General features: G+C 42.5%; 1 protein-coding gene across 11 annotated transcripts in view; it reads left to right on the top strand.

Moving 5' to 3' along the window:
• Positions 1 to 18,646, top strand: part of LOC107762742 (pullulanase 1, chloroplastic) — a 32,690-nt gene extending 14,044 nt beyond the window's left edge. For 2 of the 11 annotated variants that reach the window (XR_012698174.1, XR_012698178.1), the window contains 5 exons: positions 236 to 313; positions 524 to 671; positions 771 to 880; positions 982 to 1,081; positions 18,112 to 18,646. Coding sequence is in view for 5 of the 11 variants with exons in the window: in XM_075228453.1 (XP_075084554.1) it covers positions 236 to 313; positions 524 to 662; positions 771 to 880; positions 982 to 1,081; positions 18,112 to 18,216 (532 nt within the window). In the remaining 6 variants the exon portion in view is untranslated. Of the gene's footprint in view, positions 1 to 235; positions 314 to 523; positions 690 to 770; positions 881 to 981; positions 1,082 to 17,959 lie in introns of all 11 variants that reach the window. The other 9 variants (XR_012698173.1, XR_012698177.1, XM_075228452.1 and 6 more) reach the window with 6 other exon arrangements.
• Positions 18,647 to 21,057: the final 2,411 nt, after the last annotated feature.

Below are 21,057 nucleotides of genomic sequence, written 5' to 3'. Positions count from 1 at the left end.
AGCGTCTTTTATTAATTTAGAATCTTAGATGACTACTATCTCTGCTCTGCAAAGTTAAGGCCAGATAAATGGTTTTGGCGTGATGGACATGTCCCTTCTTACTGTTCAACTTCTGATTTAGGCATTGACATCTATTCTGGTTCTAAATCTTACTTTTCCTACCTTTTTTAGTCATGGTTTTCCCTTATAAATGTTCTTATGTTACACTGAATGCTTGTATGTTGTGATTTTGCAGGCTGGATTTTAGCTACAACTCTAACAACTGGGGTGGTGGTCTCCCTCCGAAAGAGAAGAATGAATGGAACTGGCCACTGTGAGTGATTTCAGTGCTATCATTCCAGCTTTATATTTCTCCCGTAAGAAAAAGAGAGATTTGGGACTTTTTCTTTGGGCTAGGTGGTGGTCGGGGTGAGGGAAGGTGCATGTTGCATCTGGTTCTTTGGTTGAAGTTCTGATACAAAAGATGGTTTTCCAATTGGTGACCCGACTAATAGTCTGTCCTACTTTTATTTTTCATATTCAGAATCAAACCCAGACTAGCAGATCCATCCTACAAGCCCCAGAAAAGTCATATCCTTGCAGCTGTTGAAAATTTTTCGAACCTTGTGCAAATAAGATACTCCTCACCACTCTTCCGGCTAAGGACTGCCAATTCTATCCAGGTTTAGAATGTAAACACGTATCAATATGTAAATATTTTGTCTCCTTTTTCTTCAATTTTGTGCAATTACTTTAGAGTTTGATTGTCACAAATTGACGTCTTTCACCAGGAAAGAGTACGATTTCATAATACTGGTCCGTCATGGATTCCTGGTCTTATAGTAATGAGCATTGAAGATGGCCATCAGGGAGTTCCAGGGCTTTCTCAATTGGATCCAATGTGGGTAGATTTAATCCAGCTTTAGGCCTTCTACTGCTGCTTTATCTGTTGATACCTGAATCACAAAATTGAATGACAATATTTTTTCTTCATTTTACCAGTTATTCCTATATAGTTGTCATCATTAATCCCGGTCCGACTGATGTCTCATTTGCCAATCCTGCACTAAGAGCAAGATCTCTTCAATTGCATCCAATACAGGTAATCATTTGTTTCAAGTTGCATACTGTTACATGCATAGCTGAATATGCCTTATTTTTTAGTGTGCTTCCAAAAACACAAATTATAGCCTCTGTGGGGAGTTTATAAATGGACTTTGCTTCATTAAACTAACTTTTAAACTAATGTTCTAATTGTTTACCCTAAAAATCGGATAACGTTAAATTTAGATATGGTTCTAAGGGTATGCGAATCCCTTTGATACAAAATGACAATACAAGTATTTTTGCTATAAAATGGGAATGATGGACGGGAAGACTGAAGTGAATTAGAAAAACAAGTACAATGAAATCTTAATGTATCTTGGAGAACTTGCCTCTATTGCAGTCTATCCCCCTTTTTATAGTAGATGATAGCTGCTTTATCTATAACAACATACTAAAATAATGCATATAGTGGAGGACCCATGATGGTTTGTCTCTTCCTTGATTCTCGCCAAGATTCTCTCCCTCGGTGCGGTTGTAACGGCTCTTGTCTGCGAGCTTGGCACTGGCTCGAGCTCGGTGTTAGGTCGAACCCCCAGTCTTGGTTCGAGCTCGGTTCTGCCTTGGGGCATCGATATTCGGGGCCCGTATCGATCGGTGTTGCCCCGTATTCGATTCGAACACGGGCTCGATAATGATATCGAGTTTTGCCGTTTATAGCGCAAAGCTCGACGTCCCTACTTCAGAATTCGTCCGAGCTTGTCATGTGGATACCCTTCGATTGAAACGTCATTGTCTCGACCGGCCATTATGACTGAGAATCGGTTTTGACCGTACACAGATAGTCCCCTCGTTTCTCGGAAAGGATGTGGCGAGGAACGATATGATTTCCTTGCGGCTTGATCAAATTTATGCTGACGTTTCTATCGAACCCGATCTTGACGTATGTGATAGCTGTCCCATCGACTCGGTTTTACCGAAGCATTTAATGTGTGTCAGATGGTGGTCGGCTATCGCTGATACCGAACCGTCATGCCTTAGTCTATAAATAGTCTTTCCATACAACCTTTACCACTTTTGCGCCTTCTCTTCTTCCAAACTTTCTTATCTATCCTCTCTATTTCGTTGCTACGGGGCCACCCATACCAGAATTTTGGTGTTGTCTATTTCTTCACCTTCCTTTGTACTCTTTCCTTTCATATCAATGGCGAAAACTTCCAAAACCGTACCTCAGAAGGAGAAAGCTTCTTCCTCACGGTCGTCTGATGATAAGGCGCTGGTGGAGCCGTCAGTTCATGACTATGTCCTGGCCCGTGCACTTTGAAGACCGATTTTAAGGTGGAGAATCCTTCCTCCGTTTCGGGTCGATGTGAACACGTATCGATGTATACGTGCTCCATAACGGAGGATCACCTCGAGGCCGTCCGAAAAGACTGCAACTGGGGTTCCGAGGTCGTGTTGCAAATTCCATCTTCTGATGAGAGTGTTATCACTTACGTGGAGGGTTTTTTAAGTGTTTATACTTATCCCTTCACACTGGGACCCGTCGACCCGGTGATTATTGATTTCTGCAAAATGTATCAAGTCACCCTTGGCCAAATTCTTCCCTCTCTATGGCGTATAGTGATCTTGTTGCGTTTCTTCTCTATCAAAGCCGGGGGGTTGGATTTTTCCCTGAACCACCTTATACGACTGTATCGGCCTCAGATCTTTCGAGGACTAATCAGACTCCATCGTCGGGCATCGAAGGCTTTGATGTCGAGCACCTATGAAGACAAGGATCGGGGTTGGATGGGTCGTTATATTCGAGTGAGGACCCGTGATCTCATTCCGTAGGAGAAGATGCCGTTCCCTGAAGAATGGAATTTTGACCGTAAGTGATTTTTGTTCACTTTTCATGTCCCTTTCCGATTTTTTCTGATGTCCTTCCCTGATGTTCAGCTGCCCCTTGGATGCCACAAGCGGTGCCTGACCTCGAGGACTGGGTTCGGAAGTTAGCCTCGACCTCCTCTTACGCCGAGCGCGCTTGGCGCGATTTGGCAAAAGGCAGGTGGGAGGCCAAGAACCATGGTAAGATTTGTTTTTTGTTTCCTTCGAAGTATTCTTTGCGTTATATTCGTTACCGATTTCCTTTTGTGCAGGCGTAACCAGGGATGCCGCTTTGAGGCCTTCGAGCGGTGAAGAAGGAAACAAGTCCCAAGTCCCCAAACAGGGGGAAGATAAGAAGCGAAGAGCTTCCTCTCGGTCAGAGGACCCCAAGCCCAAAACTCGAAGGGTGAGGAGAAAAGTAATTGCCCTTTCGATTGACTCGGTCCATCGACTGAGAGAAGAAGAAGAAAATAGCTCCTCGGCTTTGGTAGTCCGATCTACGGAGGCCATCGAGGTTGCCAGAGCTCCCGAGCCGATGGCGGCTGTGGCTGCCGGGGTTGTTTCCGAAGACCTGAGTCTCGACCGGAGTACTCCGAGTGATTTGCTCGGGGCTATGACAATGGGTCATTCGCCTTCTCTTCCATCTTTTTCTGAGGAGGCGTTGAAGGAAGCTCGAGAGTTGAAGGCTCCCGATATCGGCGAAGGCTCTGGTGCAGGGGATCCTTTTAGGGATTGTTTTACTGGAGTCGACGATGGTTCCGATATTGGTGACGCTTCTTTTTTATTAGAGGAGGCTAAGCGTTTCATTACTCGGGTAATGATTCTTCCATACTTGGTTTCTTTGTTCTTTTCCATATTTGACTCGTGTTTCTTACTGTGCAGGCCATTAGTAGGTTTCGAGCCGATCTTAACCAGTGTGAGGCCGAGCTCCGGAAGGTCTCAGGTGAGAGAGATGCCCTGCGGCTTCTTTGCAGCCAAAAGGACAAGGCTATAAAGGACCTCTAAGCGGATTTGGCTAAGGTCCGTGAAGAAGGGGTCAGGCTCGATAAGCAGGTGAGCCTCGTTCTGTTAAAGTATGGGTCTGACTCAACCGTGGAAGTTAACCCTTCGTTGTCTTAGTTGCAGCAAAAGATCGAAAAGATCGGGTTACTTCGAGAAAAAGTCGATCAAATCCGAGCTGAATGCAATCGGTGGATGAAGACCCTCGACCGCCTGATATTGGATGATAAATACAATACAAGAGGTCCCTATTTATAGCTATACACTACAAGGAGATATTACTCCTCTTCCAATGTGGGACAAGACTACACTATACATATCTATAAACTAACACTCCCCCTCAAGCCGGTGCATACACATCATATGTACCGAGCTTGTTACACATGTAACTAATACGAGAACCAGTAAGAGACTTAGTGAAAATATCTGCTAGTTGATCATTCGACTTTACAAACTTTGTAACAATATCTCCTGAAAGTATTTTTTCTCTGACAAAGTGACAGTCGATCTCAATGTGTTTAGTCCTCTCATGGAACACCGGATTTGACGCAATATGAAGAGCAGCTTGGTTATCACACACTAGTTCCATCTTGCTGATTTCTCCGAACTTTAACTCCTTGAGCAACTGCTTGACCCAAACTAACTCACACGTCGCCATAGCCATGGCCCGATATTCGGCTTCGGCGCTAGATCGAGCAACTACATTCTGTTTCTTGCTCTTCCACGAGACCAAATTACCTCCTACTAGAACACAATATCCAGACGTAGAACGTCTATCAAAAGGTGATCCTGCCCAATCAGCATCTGTGTACCCAACAATCTGCTCGTGGCCTCGATCCTCGAATAGTAATCCTTTGCCTGGAGCTGACTTTATATACCGAAGAATGCGAACAACTGCATCCCAGTGACTATTACATGGAGAATCCATAAACTGACTTACAACACTCACCGGAAAAGAAATGTTAGGTCTAGTCACTGTGAGGTAATTCAATTTGCCAACCAACCTCCTATATCTCGTAGGGTCTCTAAGAGGCTCCCCATGTCCAGGCAGAAGCTTAGCATTCGGCTCCATAGGAGAGTCAATAGGTCTGCAACCCATCATTCCAGTCTTCTCAAGAATGTCTAAGGCATACTTCCGCTGTGAAATAACAATACCTGAGCTAGACTGAGCGACCTCAATACCTAGAAAATACTTCAATCTGCCCAGATCCTTAGTCTGGAAGTGCTAAAAGAGATGTTCCTTCAGATTAGTAATACCATCCTGATCATTACCAGTAATAACAATATCATCAACATAAACCACTAGATAAATACACAGATTAGGAGCAGAATGCCGATAAAACACAGAGTGATCAGCCTCACTACGAGTCATGCCGAACTCCTGAATAATTGTGCTGAACTTACCAAACCAAGTTCGAGGGGACTGTTTCAAACCATATAGTGACTTGCGCAATCTACACACACAACCATTAAACTCCCCTTGAGCAACAAAATCAGGTGGTTGCTCCATATAACTTCTTCCTCAAGATCACCGTGGAGAAAAGCATTCTTAATGTCTAACTGATAAAGAGGCCAATGACGTACAACAACCATGGACAAAAAGAGACGAATAGATGCTACTTTAGTCATGGGAGAGAAAGTATCACTATAATCAAGCCCAAAAATCTGAGTATATCTTTTTGCAACAAGACGAGCCTTAAGCCGATCAATCTGGCCATCCAGGCCGACTTTGACTGCATAAACCCAACGACAACCAACAGTAGACTTACCTGCAGGAAGAGGAACAAGCTCCCAAGTGTCACTCGCATGTAAAGCAGACATCTCGTCAATCATAGCATGTCGCCATCCTGGATGAGATAGTGCCTCACCTGTAGACTTAGGGATAGAAACAGTGGACAAAGAAGATATAAAAGCATAATGTGGTGACGACAGACGATGATAACTTAAACCGACATAGTGGGGATTAGGATTAAGTGTGGATCGTACACCTTTGCGGAGTGCAATTGGTTGACTAAGAGGAGACAAGTCCGCAGTAGGTGCAGAATCTGATGCGGGGCGTGAATCACCTAGGCCTGATGCTGGATGTGGACGACGATGATAAGTCAAGAATGGTGGAGCTGTAGAAGGTTGAACTGGATTATGTGGAGGAACTGGAGCTATAGGTGGTGGAGCTACAACCGGAATTGTAGGTGGTGGAACTGGAGCTATAGGTGGTAGAGCTACAACTGGAGCTATAGGTGGTGGAGCTACAACTGGAGTTGTAGGTGGTGGAGCTGGAGTGACTGAATCTCCAAAAGATGAAATTGGCAGTACCTCAGAAATATCTAAGTGATGACCTGAACCTGTGAAGTATGATTGGGTTTCAAAGAAGGTAACATCAGCGGACATAAGGTACCGCTGGAGGTCAGGAGAGTAGCATCGATACCCCTTTTGTGTTCTCGAGAAACCCAGAAATACGCACTTAAGAGCACGAGGAGCTAACTTATCTGTTCCTGGAGTAAGGTTATGGACAAAACAAGTGCTTCCAAAGATACGGGGTGGAAGAGAGAACAAAGGTAAGTGGGGAAACAAGACAGAGAATGGAACTTGGTTCTGGATAGCTGAAGATGGCATACGATTAATAAGATAACAAGATGTAAGAACGGCATCCCCCAAAAACGCAACGGAGCATGAGATTGTATGAGTAGGGTACGAGCAGTTTCAATAAGATGTCTATTTTTTCTTTCAGCTACCCCATTTTGTTGAGATGTGTACGGACAAGATGTTTGATGAATAATCCCATGAGATTTCATAAACTGCTGAAATGGGGAAGACAAATACTCTCGGGCATTATCACTACGAAATGTGCGAATAGAAACCCCAAATTGATTTTGAATTTCAGCGTGGAAGGTCTGGAAAATAGAAAACAGCTCAGATCGATTTTTTATCAAAAATATCCAAGTGCACCTGGAATAATCATCAATGAAACTAACAAAGTAGCGGAATCCTAAGGTGGAACTGACCCGACTAGGACCCCAAATATCTGAATGGACTAAAGTAAAAGGTGACTCTGCTCGATTATCAAGACGTCGAGGGAAATGGGAGCGGGTATGCTTACCAAGCTGACATGACTCACACTCTAGAGCTGACAAGTGAGATAAACCAGATACCATTTTCTGAAGTTTTGACAAACTGGGGTGTCCCAACCGTTTATGTAATAAATCTGGTGAATCAGTAATAGGACAAGTTGTAGAAGGAAGACAAGATGTGAGTCCATGTGATTTAGCAAGGATAAGGTAATAAAGTCCGTTTGATTCACGCCCGGTACCAATGATCCGCCCCGTACTGCGTTCCTGTATAAAAACATGGTCATCAAGAAATAAAACAGCGCATTTAAGTGATTTGGCTAAGCGACTAACAGCTATGAGATTAAAAGGACTATTGGGAACATAAAGGACTGAATCTAAAGGTAAGGAAGGAAGTGGGCTTGCTTGACCTATTGCAGTTGCCATGGTTTGAGACCCATTGGCCATTGTGACTTTTGGAAGAGATTGAGAATACGAAATAGTAGTGAAAAGAGATTTGTTACCAGAAATATGATCTGATGCACCTGAATCAATGACCCAAAACTCAGAGGATGAAGATTGGGAGAAACAAGTCACGCTATTACCTGTTTGAACAACGGAAGCTATCTCAGACGATGTCTGCTTACATGCTTTATACTGAAGGAACTCAATATACTCTGCTAAAGAAACCATCTGACTATTCAAAGCATCGGTCCCCATGTCGCTACAATTTGTAGTAGTAGCTGAAGAAATAGCTTGAAAAACACTGTTTACAGCAGGAAAACAGAACACTGTTCTGCGCCGGAACACTATTCACTCCGGAAACACTGTAGCTCGCCGGAAAATTCCAAAGTTGTCGGAATTTGTTGTAACCAGGATGGATAGACTCGGAATTCCTTTGTGAGCAAGCTGTCCTGAAGAAATATTTTCAAAAAATGGCCAGAGAAGTCACTGTTCACGCCGGAAAAATATAAAAGTGGTCGGAATTTAATTTGAATTAGATGGGTAGGCTCGGAATTTTGAGGAGAACACACTGTCCTGAAGAAACTTCGCGAAAAAATGGCCGGAACCCTCGTCGGAAAAGTTGTTTCCGGCGCGTGAAGGAGCGTGGCGGCTTTTCTGCCGGATAAAATTTCAAGGGGTTGGTAGTCGGAGGGTGATCTACCTGATGGTGGTGTTGGTTTTAGCACAACACCGACAGAAAGTGACTTTCACTTAGACAAGCCTTAGGTCACCGGAAAAATTACACGATGACTAAGTTCTTTCTTCCCGGTTAACGCTGGAATGACGCACAGCGATCTTTTCTCACTAATGCTCTGATACCATGTGAGAAGGCACGGGAGAAAATATGTTATTGATATTGGATGATAAATACAATACAAGAGGTCCCTATTTATAGCTATACACTACAAGGAGATATTACTCCTCTTCCAATGTGGGACAAGACTACACTATACATATCTATAAACTAACACATATCATAAGCAAAATAGAATAAATTGGCAACCAAATTTGAAGAGCCAAGCAAAAGGGGTCGGTTCAAGCTAAGAAGATCGAGGAGCTTGAAACACGACTTGCTGAGGCTAAGGCGGAGGTTGAGTCGTCGAAAGTCTTGGCGGATAAGTCCATTGCTGTATATCGGGCTGATGCTGAGGCTGCTCAGATGGAGGCCCGGGAAGCGGCGAAGACCGCCGATACTCGAGCTCATTGGGTTGCCGAACTTGCCAAGTGTAGGTCTCGGAGGGAGACCCTCGAGGAGATACACGCTCGAGATTTCGACCTTACCGAAGATGTAAAAAAGACAAAAGAGCTCGAAGCGGAAGCCGAAGCCGAAGCCTTGGCCTCTGATGATGATGATGATGGTAGCAAAAGCGGATCTGAGGACGGGGAAGAGCTCGACCAGGAAGCTTAATTTCTAATTCTTCATGTTTGCAATTTAATCACGTAGGCAATTTTTGTATATATATGTATAACGAGGTCGACTTGTTTTTGTTTTGTGAAGACTTTTGATCAAATGTTGACCTTGTAATCTCTCCGATCGATCAGATTTGTAGCCCTTGGGTTTGCTTGTTGAGTCGATGATTCAAACTTTGAAGGAACATAATCCGTAGGTGTAATGTATTGGTTGAGTTAATGTAAACTCAAAGTAAGAGTAGGCTTAGTCAAGTGAATGATTCGAACTCAAAGTAATGTGGCCCATAGGCTTTATGGTCGAGTGAGTGCTTGCTCGAACTCGGAATAATAGTAGCCCGTAGGCTTAATAGTCGAGTGAATGTTTCGAACTCGAGATAGTGTGGCCCGTAGGCGCAATGGTCGAGTGAGTGTTTGCTCGAACTCGAAATAAAGAAAGCACGTAGGCTTAGTCGAGTGAATGTTTCGAACTCGAGATAATGTGGCCCGTAGGCGCAATGGTCGAGTGAGTGTTTGCTCGAACTCGAAATAAAGATAGCCCGTAGGCTTAGTCGAGTGAATGATTCGAACTCGAAGTAATGTAAGTAGCCCGTAGGCTTAATATTCGAGTGATTATTTCGAACTCGGAATGAAAGTAGCCCATAGGCTCAATTCTGGTTGCACAATAAATCTCAAGCCATTGCACATGTGTTTATGTTTGGGTTAATCTATATGAGCATGGTTCATCTTGACCATTTGGCTCTTACAATTTTTCCTGTTGGAACCCTATTGTTGTGAGATGACTTTCTTGCATCTGAACTCGATGTATTTGAGGGCCCTGATGCCCCCCGGTATTCGAGGTCGGTTGGAAAGAGGCCTCGGATATTGTCAAAAGTGCAGCACGATCGATGGTTGCCTCATTAAAACCTTGCCGAAAAACCCATTTGGGAGAAAACCGGTCTAAGGGAAAAAGAGTGCAACGCGTGTTTTAAAGCGAAAGATCTTCTTCAGCTCTTGTTCGGACTTCTGCATGGGTCAGTTAGATGAATATGGAAAGGTCGTACCTTAGCAGTAGTACCGTTTTAGATGTGATACATTCCAACTGCTTGATAGCTGTTTGTTGTTTATGATGTCGAGCCTGTATGATCCTTTTCCCACGCTCTCGAGCACCTGGTATGGTCCTTCCCAATTTGGTCCTAATTTTCCTTCGTTTGGATTCCGAGTATTGATGGTGACTTTTCTTAATACTAGGTCCCCGGGCTTGAAATAGTGAAGTTTAGTTCTTGGATTATAATACCTTTCGATTCGTTGCTTTTGGGCGGCCAATCGGATGGGGGCAGCTTCTCGTCCTTCGTCCGATAATTCAAGGCTGGTGTTCATAGCCTCGTTATTTGATTCTTCCGTCATGAATCGAAATCTGGGACTAGGTTCACCGACTTCGACTGGTATTAATGCTTCGGAACCATATACTAAGGAGAATGGGGTCGCCCCCGTGGATTTTGACGTTGTTCGGTATGCCCAAAGGACTTCGGGCAGGATTTCTTTCCATTTTCCCTTTGCGTCGTTCAATCTCTTCTTCAGGTTTTGAAGAATAGTCCTGTTCGTTGATTCGGCATGACCGTTCCCACTGGGGTGGTATGGTGTTGATAATATCCTCCTTATTTTGTGATCTTCGAAGAATTTTGTGATTTTGCTGCCAACGAATTGCTTCCCATTGTCGCACACTATTTCGGCGGGTATCCCGAATCGACATATGATATGATCCCAAATAAAGTCTATAACTTCTTTCTCTCTTATTTTCTCGAACGCCTGCGCTTCAACCCATTTAGAAAAATAGTCAGTCATAAATAAAATAAATTTGGCTTTACCTGGGGTCGATGGCAGAGGGCCGACGATGTCCATTCCCCATTTCATGAATGGCCATGGGGATAGGACCGAGTGAAGTTGCTCTCCGGGTTGATGGATCATCGGCGCAAACCTTTGACATTTGTCACATTTACGAACAAATTCTTTCGCATCCTTGCCCATATCGATCCAATAATACCCCGCTCTGATCACTTTTCGAACTAATGTGTCGGCACCGGAGTGATTGCCACAAGTGCCCTCGTGTACTTCACGGAGGATGTAATTGGTATCTCCCGGACCCACGCATACCGCCATCGGTCCATCGAATGTTCTTCGATATAGTGTTCCGTCCGCAGCCAACGTGAATCGAGCAGCTTTAGTCCGTAGGGCCCTGGAATCTTTAGGGTCTGAAAAGAGCTTTCCATTTCTTAAGTATTCAATATACTTGTTTCTCCAATCCCAGGTTAAGCTAGTAGAATTTATTTCGGCGTCGATTACCGATCTTGAAAGTTAAACGACAGTCCCCGAGCTTAAATTATCTACCTCGACCGACGATCCCAAATTTGCAAGAGCATTGGCCTCATTATTCCGTTCTCGTGGAACATGCCGTAGGGTCCATTGTTTGAAATGGTGTAAAGTGATAAGCAGTTTGTCCAAATACCTTTGCATCCTACCTTCTCGGACTTCGAAGGTTTTGTTTACTTGACTCACCACCATCAAAGAGTCACAATGCGCCTCAATGATTTCTGCTCCCAGGTTTCTAGCTAGTTCGAGACCTGCAATCATGGCTTCATACTCGGCCTCGTTGTTAGTTATTCTGATAGTTTTAATAGCTTGCCTAATAATGTTACCCATGGGGGGTTTCAAAACTATGCCTAACCCGGACCCCTTTATATTTGAAGCACCGTCCGTAAAAAGGATCCATACCCCGGACGATATACCCGATTTCAAAAGGAGTTCCTTTTCGACTTCGGGTATGAGGGTTGGCGTGAAGTCGGCCACGAAGTCTGCCAAAATTTGAGACTTGATGGCCGTACGAGGTTGATATTCGATATCGTACCCACTGAGTTCGATGGCCCATTTGGCCAATCGGCCTGATAGTTCGGGCCTATGTAAAATATTACGGAGTGAGCAGGTGGTTAATATACTTATGGGTTGACATTGAAAGTACGGCCTTAACTTTCTAGATGCGCTTACCAGTGCAAGTGCCAATTTTTCTAAGTGCGGATACCTAGTTTCCGCTTCTCCTAAGGTCCGACTTATGTAATAAACGGGAAATTGCGTACCTTGATCTTCTCGAACTAGGACACTGCTTACGGCGTCTTCCAATACCGCCAAGTACAAGTATAGTTTTTCGTCGGTTTTTGGAGTGTGAAGCAGTGGTGGGCTCGATAGATATCGTTTCAAATTCTGCAATGCTTGTTGGCATTCCGGTGTCCAGGCGAAGTCGTTCTTCTTTTTGAGTAGGGAGAAAAATTTGTGACTTCGATCTGATGATCTTGAAATGAACCGGCCTAAGGCTGCAATTCTTTCCGTTAACCTTTGTACAGCTTTCACGCTGTCCATGATGGTGATGTCTTCGATGGCCTTGATTTTGTCGGGGTTGATCTCAATTCCCCGATTTGACACCATGAAGCCGAGGAACTTGCCCGACCCGACCCCGAATGCACATTTTTCGGGGTTGAGCTTCATGTTGTATTTCCGCAGAATCTCGAACGTTTCCTGCAAATGGGCCAAATGGTCCTCTGCGCGCAGGGACTTAACTAGCATGTCATCAATATAGACTTCCATTGTTTTACCTATTTGTTCTTCGAACATTCTGTTTACTAGGCGTTGATAAGTAGCTCCTGCATTTTTTAGCCCGAAGGGCATTACGTTATAACAATACGTTCCATGTCGGGTCACAAATGAAGTCTTTTCCCGGTCGTCCGGGTTCATCTGAATTTGATTATACCCGGAATAGGCGTCGAGAAAGGTGAGGATCTCGTGGCCGGCCGTGGCATCGATCATGCGATCGATGTTGGGCAGTGGAAAGGAATCTTTGGGACATGCTTTGTTCAAATCCTTATAGTCCACACACATTCTAAGTTTGTTTCCTTTTTTAGGTACAACAACCACATTGGCTAACCGTTCGGGGTATTTTACCTCCCGAATGGACCCTATCTTGAGAAGTTTGGTTACCTCATCCTTTATGAATGCGTGCTTTTCCTCGGACTGGGGCCTTTTTTTTTTGCTTCACCGGTCTGAACCTAGGGTTCAAGCTTAGCTGGTGCGTTGTTATGTCCGGCGGGATCCCTGTTATATCTAAATGGGACCAGGCAAAACAGTCGATGTTATTGATAAGAAATTAAATGAGTTTCTTCCTGAGTTCGGGGCTCAAACCCGTTCCCAGGTATACCTTTCGTTCGGGCCAGTGTTCGATCAATATGATTTGCTTAAGTTCCTCAATTGTTGATTTGGTGGCATCGAAATCATCGGGGGTTACGAAGGATCGAGGGATCCATCGGTCGTCATCATCTTCTTCAATGTTCTGCTTACCTGGCTGGGTCGAAGCCGATGTCTGTGATTGCTATTTGGCGCTCTGCTCTCCGATTGTGTCTCCTTCTGAACCTGATCCTTTTATCGGCGAAGACGAGGATATTGATTTTGCTTCTTCGACGGAGAACATTTCCTTTGCAGCCGGTTGTTCTCCGTACACTATTTTGACACCTCCCGATGTTGGGAATTTGAGGACCTGGTGTAGGGTCGAGGGTACGGCTCTCATGCTGTGGATCCACGGCCTTCCGAAAAGGGCGTTATATCTCATATCACCTTCGATCACGTGAAACTTTGTTTCCTGGATGGTTCCGGCCACGTTTATTGGTAGGATAATCTCGCCTTTGGTGGTTTCACATGCCATATTAAATTCGTTTAGAACCAGAGTTGCGGGTACGACCTGATCTTGCAGGCCGAGCTGTTCTACGACCCTCGATTTGATAATATTGGCCGAGCTACCTGGATCAATTAACACACGCTTAATCTTAGTTTTATTCATGAGTACGGATATTACCAGTGCATCGTTATGGGGTTGGATGATTCCTTCTGTATCTTCATCACTGAAGGACAAAGTCCCTATGGGTGTATAATCTTACGTTCGAGATCGCTTTTCCCTCACAATCGATGTTTTAGTGCGTTTAAGCATCGATCCCTGAGGGGCATCGACACCGCCGATAATCATGTGAATGACGTGTTGCGGTTCTTTTGGCTCGTTTTGCTTGCCGAATTCCTTGTTCCTAAAATGGTTCTTCGCCCTATCACTCAGAAATTCCCGAAGGTGTCCTTTGTTAAATAAGCGGGCCACTTCCTCTCTTAGTTGCCTGCAATCTTCCGTTCTGTGGCCATGGGTGCCATGATATTCGCACATTTGATTAGGATTCCTTTGGGCAGGATCAGTCTGCATGGGTCTAGGCCATCTGGTGTCTTTGATGCGTCCGATGGCCGATACGATGATGGATGTACCTATGTTGAAGTTATACTCTGATAATCGAGGGACTTCTATAGGATCAGCATATTTATCAAAGCCGCTCTTGCTCATAAGTCCCCGAGAATTTTGTCCCCGATCAGTCCTTCGGTTGTTCCGAACCGCATTACATGCTGAACCGTTGTTCATCCGATCTGTGCCGTACGGTTGGTATCGGTCTCTGGTCGACCTTTGTTCTCTGTTGATTTCCCTCTGATTTTTAGTGGTTGTGTGGTTCTGACATACGGGCCCATACGGAGCTCCCAATTGATCATCTTCAACCCTGATTTTTGATTGGTACCGGTTGTGTACATCTGCCCAAGTTATTGCTGGGTACTCGATCAAATTTTGTTTCAGCCGACGTGATGCTATCGAACTTAGCTCGTTCAATCCTTGGATAAAAGCTTGTACGGCCCAATCGTCTGCGACCGGTGGCAAGTCCATACGTTCCATTTGAAATCGGGATACGAATTCCCTCAGCATTTCGTTACCCTTTTGTTTCACTTTGAAGAGATCTGATTTCCTTGTTGCAACCTTTATGGCACCAGCATGTGCTTTTACGAACGAATCTGTTAACATGGCAAAAGAATCGATGGAATTTGGTGGTAAGTTGTGATACCAGATCATTGCTCCCTTTGCGAGGGTCTCTCCGAACTTTTTCAACAACACAGATTCGATCTCATCATTCTCTAAATCGTTGCCTTTGATGGCACATGTGTAGGAGGTGACGTGTTCGTTAGGATCGGTCGTACCGTTATATTTGGGAATTTCGGGCATACGGAATGTTTTGGGGATTGGTTTTGGGGCCGCGCTCGAGGGAAAAGGCTTTTGTATGAATTTTTTCGAATCGAGCCCTTTTATCATTGGCGGAGCCCCCGGGATTTGATCGACCCTAGCGTTATACGTTTCCACTTTTTTGTTGTTGGCTTCGACTCGTTTTGTGAGTTACTCGAGCAATTTAGCAATTTCAGGAGCGGTCCCCGATTCCTGCTCGTTTGATTTCACTACGGCGGGCTCTGTTCTGGGGGTGATTTCTCGAAGAAGCGGATTGGAGTTCGGCCCGCTTTGCATATGAGTTCGGCTCTGCAACTGAGCTATCGCTGTTTGTTGGGCTTGTAACATTTCGAAAATCATACACAAGCTGACCCCGATTTCCCCCGTGCTGTAGGTGTCTCGGGCTATGGGTCGAGCACCGCCCTGAACGCTTCTTTCCGGTTCAGAACGCTGATTCGCTTCTAGAGCTATTTGTGAATTGATATCCAATGGTACTTCGGCTCGAATTTCGGGTTCTTCGATTCGAGCCTCGTTGCCGTCGTCAAGTAGCCTTCCGGCCCCGGGCGCCAAGTTGTTGGTTTCATCTTAAAGGCCGGCTTCGAGGTCGATAGGTAGAGCCATTTTGAAGTTGTAAGCTGGAGTGTAGTGTAGATTTATATCAAACAATCACTGTTACCCTTAGCCCCACGGTGGACGCCAAACTGTTTACCCGAAAAATCGGATAACGTTAAATTTAGATATGGTTCTAAGGGTATGCGAATCCCTTTGATACAAAATGACAATAGAAGTATTTTTGCTATAAAATGGGAATGATGGACGGGAAGACTGAAGTGAATTAGAAAAACAAGTACAATGAAATCTTAATGTATCTTGGAGAACTTGCCTCTATTGCAGTCTATCCCCCTTTTTATAGTAGATGATAGCTGCTTTATCTATAACAACATACTAAAATAATGCATATAGTGGAGGACCCATGATGGTTTGTCTCTTCCTTGATTCTCGCCAAGATTCTCTCCCTCGGTGCGGTTGTAACGGCTCTTGTCTGCGAGCTTGGCACTGGCTCGAGCTCGGTGTTAGGTCGAACCCCCAGTCTTGGTTCGAGCTCGGTTCTGCCTTGGGGCATCGATATTCGGGGCCCGTATCGATCGGTGTTGCACCGTATTCGATTCGAACACGGACTCGATAATGATATCGAGTTTTGCCGTTTATAGCGCGAAGCTCGACGTCCCTACTTCGGAATTTGTCCGAGCTTGTCATGTGGATACCCTTCGATTGAAACGTCATTGTCTCGACCGGCCATTATGACTGAGAATCGGTTTTGACCGTACACACTAATATTTTCACCATAACTAATATAAACAAATTAAATTAATATCTAAAATTTCGTATTTGATCTGACAAAGTTATATAAAACAGGATGAAGTGAGTATTATGTCTATTTTTCCGGTAGTGGCTTTTTCCATCAGCATTAAGAAAGAGATACTGTACTTGAGTATGTAGGTATAAAAAGGAAGAATTAAACATCTTCGACAGTCACGTGCAATTCACATAACAAATAATTTAAGGGTTCTATTCCCTCAAGTCAAGGTTAACCACGACACTTACCTCGCTTAGCAAATTCCAATCAATTACTCGATCACAACTTTTCCTTTTAAATTTTTCTCCAAAAGCTTCAAATCTATTCACAAACAATTCGATATACTCAATATGAATGATAGGAATTAATTACATATGAATTTACAATTTGTTTGGATAAAAATCCGAAATTTATTAAAATATTCGGCAGTGGGACCCACGTCTCAAATCTCAAAAAAAACTTACGAAATCTGAACACCCATTCCGAGACGAGTCCAACCATACAAAAATTATCCAATTCCGATGTCAAATGGACCTTCAAATCTGTAATTTTCGTTTTTGGAAGATTTTTATAAAAATATGATTTTTCTTCCATAAATTAACAGATTCATGATATAAATGAGTATGAAATCATGAAATATAATCAATATAGGATAAGAAACACTTACCCCAATGTTTTTCTGTGAAAAACGCCCAAATATCGCCTTACCCGAGCTCAAAAATGGAAAAGAGTTGAAAATGGGTTGAAACCCCATTTCTAGAACTTAAGTTCTGTTTTCGGGATTTTTACCCTTCGCGATGCTTGCCTGGCTTGCCTTCGCGAACGCGAGATGCCTGGCTTGGCCTAGCTTGGCCTTCGCGATGCTTGCCTGGCTTGGCCTTCGCGAATGCGAGATACCCTTCGCGAACGCGAAGGCTAATTTTTCCCCGCGAACGCGACGCTTCGACCGCGAACGCGAAGCTTTGAACCTCAAGCCTTCGCGAACACAGTCACTATGTCGCGAACACGAAGCAAAAAACGTGCGAGCCCCAATTTGCTCTTCTTCGAGAAGAAGAACACGCCAGAAGCCTGAAGTCTGCAGAAAACCAGATTTTCTAAGTTCGAAATCGTCCCGTAGCCCATCCAAAACTCACCCGAGCCCTCAGTGCTCCAAACCAAACTTGCACACAAGTCCTAAAATATCATACGAACTTGATCGCGTGATCAAATCGCCAAACTAACACCTAGAACTACGAATCGGACAACAAATCAAAGAAAATTTTTAAGAAAACTTTAAAACCTTTATTTTTACAACCGGACGTCTGAATCACGTCAAATCAACTCTGATTCTCACCAAATTTGACAGACAAGTCATAAATATTATAGTGGACCTACACCGGGCTCCGTAACCAAAATACGGACCCGGGGTCAATAAATCCAACATCAGTAATTTCTTTAAAATCATTAAGCTTTCTAGCTTTTAATTTTTCATCAAAATTCCATATCTCGAGCTAGGGACCTCGAAATTCGATTCCGGGCATACGCCCAAGTCCCAAATCATGATACGGACCTACAAGAATTGTCAAAACACTAATACGGGTCTGATTTCTCAAAATGTTGACTAAAGTCAACTCAGTTGAGTTTTTAAAGCTCTAATTCACATTTGGGCCTTTACTGCAGGTGTCTTACATTTGTTTTCACTATATTTAACTTGTGCAAAAGATGAAAAGAACCAACGCTAGAAGTAGTCGAAGGAAGCCAATAAAAGTATTAATACAATGTCATTTCCGTGTATGACGGTCAAGATGTTCATTTTACTTTTGCATCTCCAGATGAACTCAACTGATGATGTTGTTAAGAACTCAACATATGATGCATCCTCGGGTTGCTTTAATGTGCCTACCCGGACAACTTCTGTGTTTGTTGAGCCTCGGTAAAATTTGGTTTATTGAACCTGGTCCAGTAAGTTATGCTAGTGCATCATCACTTCACAGTTAAATTCAGCAAAATTTGTGCAAGGCCTTCTGCTTATCCAAACTTGTACATGAATTGTACTTGTTATGTTCAGTTCTAAAAAATGGCCACCGGAGGATCAAGAAATAAGTAATAGGCTTATGGTTGGACATATATAGACAATTTTGGATCCGGGAGCAATGGAAGGGAGAAAGGTTCAGTTAGAAGAGAATATACCACAAAAATTATCCATTTTTCTGCTTATTTACCAGGGAATTAAGTAACCAGAAAGAAGCTTTGTCTTTTAAGTTGATAATCAAAGAGAATTGCTATGTCAAATATTTGTGTAATACTAGTGTCTTAAATTCAATATTTGTTTTTCTAGTTATTTAAGTACCTTCTTTTTGTATCAAATTTTAATAAATTCCACGATTTTTGCGCTGTTTTGCTTCTTTAATCTGTCATCACGCACTAGTGAGATGAGTCTCGCTGGTAGCTGAGAACTTGCAGGCTGCTATTGATCTATATTTATTGGAATTTCATAATTCTGAAAGAGAATAAATAGACTTGAGAAAGTTGACTTCATTGTCTTTCTTTAATGCTATAGAAGCAAATATTTACAAAGCATTACTCTAATGAAGAAGAAAAATTTATTTGGTCATAAGGGGAAGTTTCTGTTCCCAACTCTACATGTACAGAGCACACTTCAGAACTGTTGGTGCTGCAATAAAGTGGAGATATTATTTGTATGCTGACATAGTCAATTGTTTATAACTAATCAGTTTAGGTTGATAGTATCCTTATTATTTGTACTTGGTCAACAATCCGTTTTTAATTATTGTATTGAATAGTATGATCACCTCATTTAAAAGTTTGAAAATATGATTTTAATTATGTCTTAACTCGTCCTCAGATCTGATTTTGTTTTTCTTGAATCAAGTTGTGGAGTTTTTTTTGGTCAATGGTGGCGGCAAGACGTGAACCTAGCATGTCTATCTGCTTTAATACCATATTCAATTGTATTTGCAAATCAATCAAAGGATCGAAGAGATTGTGTATTGTGCTAAAGATATATAGTCTTTGACAAGGGGTTGGTTTGAGAACATGAGGTGAACTTTGCCTGTCAAGTGTCAGTACTGTCTTAGGGCAATCTCCTTACGTGCAATACACAAACCAAAATAAAATCTTTCATGCAAGTTACTTGCCTTCCTTAACCCTTTTGCCACACTCTTTTTTATTGGCAGAATAGTAAACAAATTGCCACTTGGAATATGCATGCAATTTCACAAGATCTTATTCTAAGATTATAAATAAAGAAGTGAATAAACAAAACAAATATATTGTTCAGACTTAGATGTTTCCAACTTGGAGTTTCTTGATTAGCTAATGAGAGTTATTTCTGACTTTTCAACTGTTAAGTTCTGCAAAATTTATGGGACTTATAGTACATAGATGATAGATGTAGAGTAAGCATAGAACTATGTAGTCTCAGGTTCAAATGTCAGCAGAGGCGAAACATTAGGTAATTTCTTTTCATCTGTCCAAGCTTTGATAGATAGAGTTATTTAATATCTATGCTGGCCCAAATATCAAGATTATGATAATTTTTATGTAGATACCCTTACTGCTGCTGCTTTGATTGTGAGAAAACTGTCTAGAAAAGTTTTTACAAGACTAAACTTTGAAAATGGTGCTATAAAGTAAAAAAGCGTTTATGTTTAGTGACCTAAAATCTACATATTATATATAAAATTAGTGGCTCTTTAATCTAACAATTATGACCTGTATCAGAAAAGGGGGGGGGGGGAATGACTGACATTTTTATACGTTAATGCTAGTTTATTCTTAAGTGTGGTTAGATAAGCATACTTTTTCTTCGATGCTAACTCAATTTCATCCATACAGTTGTCCTCAATCCAAAATCCAATTCAAAAATCAATGGATTTATAAAACAATTGATTCAGAGTGGCTAGCTAGCTATAAGTTATTATCATGTATATTAATTTGATCATTGTCAAGAGGCGTATGCTTGAGATATGGGCTAGTATTTATTTAAAGGGTATCACTTGTTAAACAAAAGCTTCATTAGAAAAAGCCCCAAGCGATTAGCTCAATAACAAAGGTTGAGTGACTTGTATCACAGAGCCATCTCTGATATTTAAGTGGAGAAGGATAAAGAGGTGACCCAAAGGGTTAGATAGATTTCTCAGTCATAAAAAAAACCTTCATTAGACAAATAAAAGGGAAAGTATTAATAGCATATGCGTATTACATAGAGAGAGACATCTTGTGTGTGTGCAATGGCGGAACTAAGTAGCATGAAAGGGGTTCAAACCGAACCCTTTTGTCAGGGAATTACATTGTACGAATAGAGTAAAATTGATCTTTTTTTATTATATGTAAGTTATTGAATCCCTTTGATAATAAGAAAAATTCAAGTAAAGTAGTAAGGGGGTTCAAAATTGCTTCAGATGATAAGACTAAATTCCAATTTCCAACTGTGATATCCTTGTATTTTTTTAATCCCCTTATGGAAATTCCCGGATCCGCTAATGTGTATGTTTTATCAATCTTGTGAGAAGTGTAGTGTGGCAAACACTACTAGAAATTCGGCAAAAACAGACCAAGGTCGATCGACCAAAGTTGCTCGGTTTTTTAAAATATTTTATTTTTTAATTTTTTTTACGAAACCGACCAACTTTGGTCGGTTTTCTTTAGCGCAAAAAATGCGGGAAACTATTTTTGAGTCCCGCGAAATTTATTTTTCAAGAAACCGACCAACTTTGGTCGGTTTTTCAATTAAAATAAATAAAAATTAATATTAA

The sequence above is a fragment of the Nicotiana tabacum genome, chromosome 13, assembly GCF_000715075.1.
Source record: "Nicotiana tabacum cultivar K326 chromosome 13, ASM71507v2, whole genome shotgun sequence".
Classification (NCBI taxonomy): domain Eukaryota; kingdom Viridiplantae; phylum Streptophyta; class Magnoliopsida; order Solanales; family Solanaceae; genus Nicotiana; species Nicotiana tabacum.
The sequence above is the reverse complement of the archived record's forward strand: the minus strand, read 5'-3'. Positions and strand labels throughout refer to the sequence as shown.